Raw genomic sequence first — 4833 nt, 5'->3', positions numbered from 1 at the left:
GAGAAGGGGCCAACTTGTCAAGTTGTTGGTCATTGTGATGCAAATTATGCTGGAGACTTATCAACTCGAAGATCAACTACTGGATATATGTTTAGTCTTGGAAGTGGTGCAATTTCATGGTGCAATAAGAGACAGCCAACAGTTTCACTGTCTACAACCGAAGCAGAGTATAGAGTAGCATCTCAAGCAGCACAAGAATGTGTGTGGTTGATGCGACTACTGAAAAACATCAACCAAAAACATATAGAGGTGGAGCATCATTTTATCAGAGAAAAAGTACTCAAAGGAGATATTCAGTTACAGCCAGTCGCTTCAGCAGATCAAGTTGCTGACATATTTACCAAAGGCTTGCCAGTGCAGATATTCACCAAGTTTCGAATAATGTAGAGAGTCATAAGTCGAGAGTCGGTAATGAGGGGGAGATTGTTAAGAGTCACCACCGACTCAAGAGTCATCACCGACTCTCACGAAGCATCATGAGCCTCCTTTCTTAAGTCGGTGGCTACTAAATGTAATAAAAAAAAATTATAAAAATTAAGTAGAAGTCGGTGGAAGCATCCACCACCGACTTCCTCTCCCTATAAATAGGGATGTAGGCCATAGTAAGAGTATGTAGAAAATCAAGTTGAGTGCTATTGGTTGTGAGTTGAGTGTGCTCCATTTGTGAGCTGGTGAGTGCTCGTGTGTTCACTTCGTGAACTCGAGTGTCGAAGCTTCAAGTGTGTGCTGCAAGGGTATTGGGGTTTTAGCTCACTGCGTGGGCCGAGGTGAGTATTTTCTGAGTTCTCTTTTGTAAATCCAGTTTCATGAATAAATAGTTGACATTTTAGAGTATACTCTGCCAAAGTTATTATTAAGAATTATTCTGGACGTCGAGACTCTGCTGAATTTTTTCCACATAAATTTGAGTTCGGATTTGAGTTATATATAGGGCCCGCATTATGCGTTTTCCAACAGCCAGTGTCCAGGTTGAGGAGTCCATACGGCAGCTCTTGGAAGGTTGAGCTTCTCGGCAACATCAAACATAAAACCCATTGCCCCATCGGCAATTACAAACGTAATCTTCTCTTCATCCTTCTCATTGATCTTCAGTACGAGCTCCTCCGTGAAACTCGGAATGGCGTTCATTGAGCTGGACAAGACCTTGCAGACATCTTTGTGGTCATCATCTGTAGATAAGCCGTTAGGTATGGTTACCAGCCGGATTCTTCCGGCGTAGTCGCTGCTAAAGTTTTCAGGCAGTGCTGCCTTCACTTGTCTGTGTGTGTACTCAGTGTAGACGAAGGTAACAAGAACACCATGATCGGCTAGGTGTTGAGAGCACTCCATTGAGAGGTGCTACGTAGCCTTGCGCACAGAAAGGGATGACCAGAGCGTGTGGAATAGCCATTCTTCTTCTCTGTTCTCTTTGCAGCTGTCTCTTCTGCAACAAAGCCTGCTCTCCTTTTCCTTTTCCTTGTTTGGCTACAACTCCTTATTTGACTATGAATCTATCTTCTCACCTTTGCTTGTTGAGCTACAATTCCATCTTACAAATCTAGATATGTGCAAGACAATATCCAACGGTTTTTCCATGCAAATTATTTCAACTTTTGCTGGTTTCTATATTTTGTATTTCAAAAGCAGTAAATGACCCCAGTGATGCGAAGTATCATTGCCTGGCTGCGTACGCTTTTTATCAACTTTTCTAATAGTTTTCCCTTCTTGAAAATGACATGGCAGATCATGAACAAAATAATAATGTGACAACTCGGCGTCCAAACAAATACTGTTTAGAAAACAATAATTTTCAATTGTACAATCATGTAAATAAGATTACATTATTTGTGGACTCAAAGAAAGTTAGCCAAAACTCAGCAGCAAAGAATATCTCGCTTTGGTAGATCGGGTACTCTTAATAGAATGTCAATTAGATGCTAGCGAGACATGTACACGTGAGGAAAGAACTACAACTTGCTTCAATTCATCTCTTGCTGCCATGCGGTTGATTATCTGATGAAAGGATATAGATATGGCTACTCTAAGAAAGCCAGGCCCCCAATGTCCAGGATTCACGGTTATTATACTTTGAATTAAAACATAGCAAATTCCATATCCAAATAATTCCAATCAGCAGATTAGTTATTAAAATCTTATCCAGCTGATAAGATTGATAATGGAAAGAGATCAATTCCAAAATAAACTAGACGAATCAATCCAAAACTGAATAACTTCAACAAGAAAAGCAGTTATTAAAATTTTAATGTTGATGGCTGCTCAATTTTGTACAACATTCACAAGCAAAAGAAGATAAGGCAAACAAATGGGTGGACTGTGGATTAATGCAAAACTTTTGTTTTGTCCCAAATACTCACCATCTATTCCATTAATAGAGATGGACATCCACGGACTTGTCCAATGTCTGTGTTTACAAGTAACTAAGACAATAGGAAATTGGGGAGACAAGTATTGCCCAAAGAGTTGAGATCAAGTTGTGTGCACAGGGGTGTGCATGCACAAACAGACATCCTAGGAAGAAAATGAAGGGGGTTGGGGTACTTTCAATATTTTTATAAAGAAAATAGTCAGCTGAAACTTTTAACTTTTTCATAACCCCGCCCTTTTTTGTCTTTTTAAAAAGTTCCTTTTTTATTTACACAAGGATACTTTGGTCATTGCACATCCATTCTCATGGGGTTGTGCACTAATCAGCTTCACAAAGTGTTGCATAAGAAGCTGAACTATCTACCAATTACAGTATCCAGGCCTTGATAAAGAGTTTTAAACTGTAAGAAAAAATCGCTTTGTGTATAATTGAAACTATACTCACAAATAACGTCTCGGAGTTTTAAACAACGAGGTTTCTCTCACGTATAATATGGTGAGCTTGAAAAAAAGAAAAAAAATACGGTAAATTTTTAAAAATTTTAAAAAACTAAAAATAAAGGGAAAATAAAATAAGTGAAAAACTAACAACACAAACATCACAAGATAAGTAGATTTGCAACAAATACAAAATAAAAAATAAAAAAATGTTTGGCATTAAAAAACTGAAAAAAATTAAAAAAGTGAAAAAAACGCAAAAAAAAAAACACGATTGTTTCTTACGGTTTTTAACTTTTTTTTTTTCAAAAACACATTTTTTTTAAGTTCTAAATGGCAATTTATTTTATCACATTTTTTCATGTTTTTTTTTTGAAAAAAAAAACTATGATTGAAACAGAATACATGGATGACATTTAAAGTGGATAGGCTTGACTGGCATCAATGTAGTGGGTCACAGTTCCTGTTCTTGAGAAATTGATTTGGGGTTAAATTACTTACCAAGTTTGGATAGTAAGATGTCAAAATTAAAGCACTCAAGATCACAACATTGCCTCATTTTCCAAAATAGCTACTAAACAAAAGCCTAATCTAAGAAAACAGAACCATATCCTGCTAGGATATAAAAGGATATATCCTCTTAGTCATATCTGTTTTTTTGGATATTCACATATTCCAAGAAAACAACCCCTTGGGTTGCATCAGAATATTATTGCAAACAAAATGGTAACAAAAAAGATTAGGATATTGTGAGGCAGGATTAAACAATGTTGGAAGCCAAAAAGATACCCTTTAGGGGACCAACCAAACTCCTCAATCATGAGTACCCCATTCCTAAAAGTGATCTGCCAAATGACATATAGCAAGTAGGCCTACCAATTCGAAGGAGGGAGGCCGTTTAGAGGTTCCTTGTCATGACAAAACCTCCTTGAATTCACTGTTTGTAGGATCAAGCTGGGTTTGCTGTAAAGTGAAAACACAGACGCCGGCATCTCAACAGAGTTTTGTTAGGGAATTGTACCTTCATCCACCATTGAAGGCTTTCTATAATGTTGCACTGAGCCAAGCCATGCAACGCTTCCCGACTTGGCTAATCACAGACATCCAAATGGTCTTAGATTTGGGACAGTCCAGTAACAAGTGGTGGAGGTTCTCCTCATGACTCCGACAAATTAGACATAGAGGCCAAGGGGAAGACCAGCCGCTTCATTCTATCATCTGTTACTGTTAGGAGGTAACCCTAACAACCAAAATATTAAATACATCAGCTCTAGTCATCCTTAGTAGATCCAAATAAGTTTCCTCCATAGGTGCCGCAGAGCTTTCCCTTTGTTGGCCTCTCAAAGGAATTTTCTCGAAATGTTCTTACCAACAAGTTTTTCCAACTACAGAAAGTTGTCATCACTGTTCGAGATGGTTGGAATCTGATTTTGGGGCATAAGCTTTCCAAACAGACCTGAAAACCCAATTTGGTTGTGCAGGAGACCTTTAGCTACTAAAACATGGCGAGATTGATAGATGACCATGAGGTCTTTGCAGGAACCAACCTCTATCAATGGATGTCTGCACCATTGGTCTGTCCAAAGGCGAGCATTTTTTACCATTTTTGATGCACCTGCCAACCTTAACCCGACTATTATACTAGGCTGCATTTATTGTTTTCCACCAGGCAGATGAGTTCTTGTCAGATTTCACTGACCATAAGCTGTGAGAGGTGATGTATTTACTCTGAATCAGTTAGGCCCAAAGCAAGCTACAGTCGTGACATTCCCTGTAAACAATGATAGTAATACATCATCGCCTTCTTGGAGTTTTTGGATTCCAAGTTATCCTTCATCCATCCGAAAGCAAGCTTGGTCCCATTTAACAATGTGGAGGTGTCTAGCACTGTTAGTTTCTCCCCAAAAGAAGCGACTGCTCAGGTGGTCGAACTTCTTAATAGTGGTTGGTGAGATATTCAACACCAGCAATCAGTACTAAGGGCTAGAGGCAAGAACAAATTTAAGTAGGCAGAGGCGACCTGCAAAAGAT

General features: G+C 38.7%; 1 protein-coding gene across 1 annotated transcript; it reads right to left on the bottom strand.

Annotated features, from left to right (window-relative positions):
* Positions 1–939: 939 nt before the first annotated feature.
* Positions 940–1329, bottom strand: LOC116258850 (UDP-glycosyltransferase 85A3-like). Its single transcript, XM_031636265.1, has one exon. The coding sequence runs from the start codon at positions 1327–1329 to the stop codon at positions 940–942; it is 390 nt and encodes a 129-aa protein (XP_031492125.1).
* Positions 1330–4833: the final 3504 nt, after the last annotated feature.

This window comes from Nymphaea colorata, chromosome 8 (genome assembly GCF_008831285.2).
Source record: "Nymphaea colorata isolate Beijing-Zhang1983 chromosome 8, ASM883128v2, whole genome shotgun sequence".
Taxonomy (NCBI): Eukaryota; Viridiplantae; Streptophyta; class Magnoliopsida; order Nymphaeales; family Nymphaeaceae; genus Nymphaea; species Nymphaea colorata.
This window is presented reverse-complemented; position numbering and strand designations above follow the sequence as displayed.

Bases quoted from the DNA above. Each gene is read 5' to 3' on its own strand.
- LOC116258850 (XM_031636265.1), bottom strand. From the start codon at position 1,329: ATGGAGTGCTCTCAACACCTAGCCGATCATGGTGTTCTTGTTACCTTC.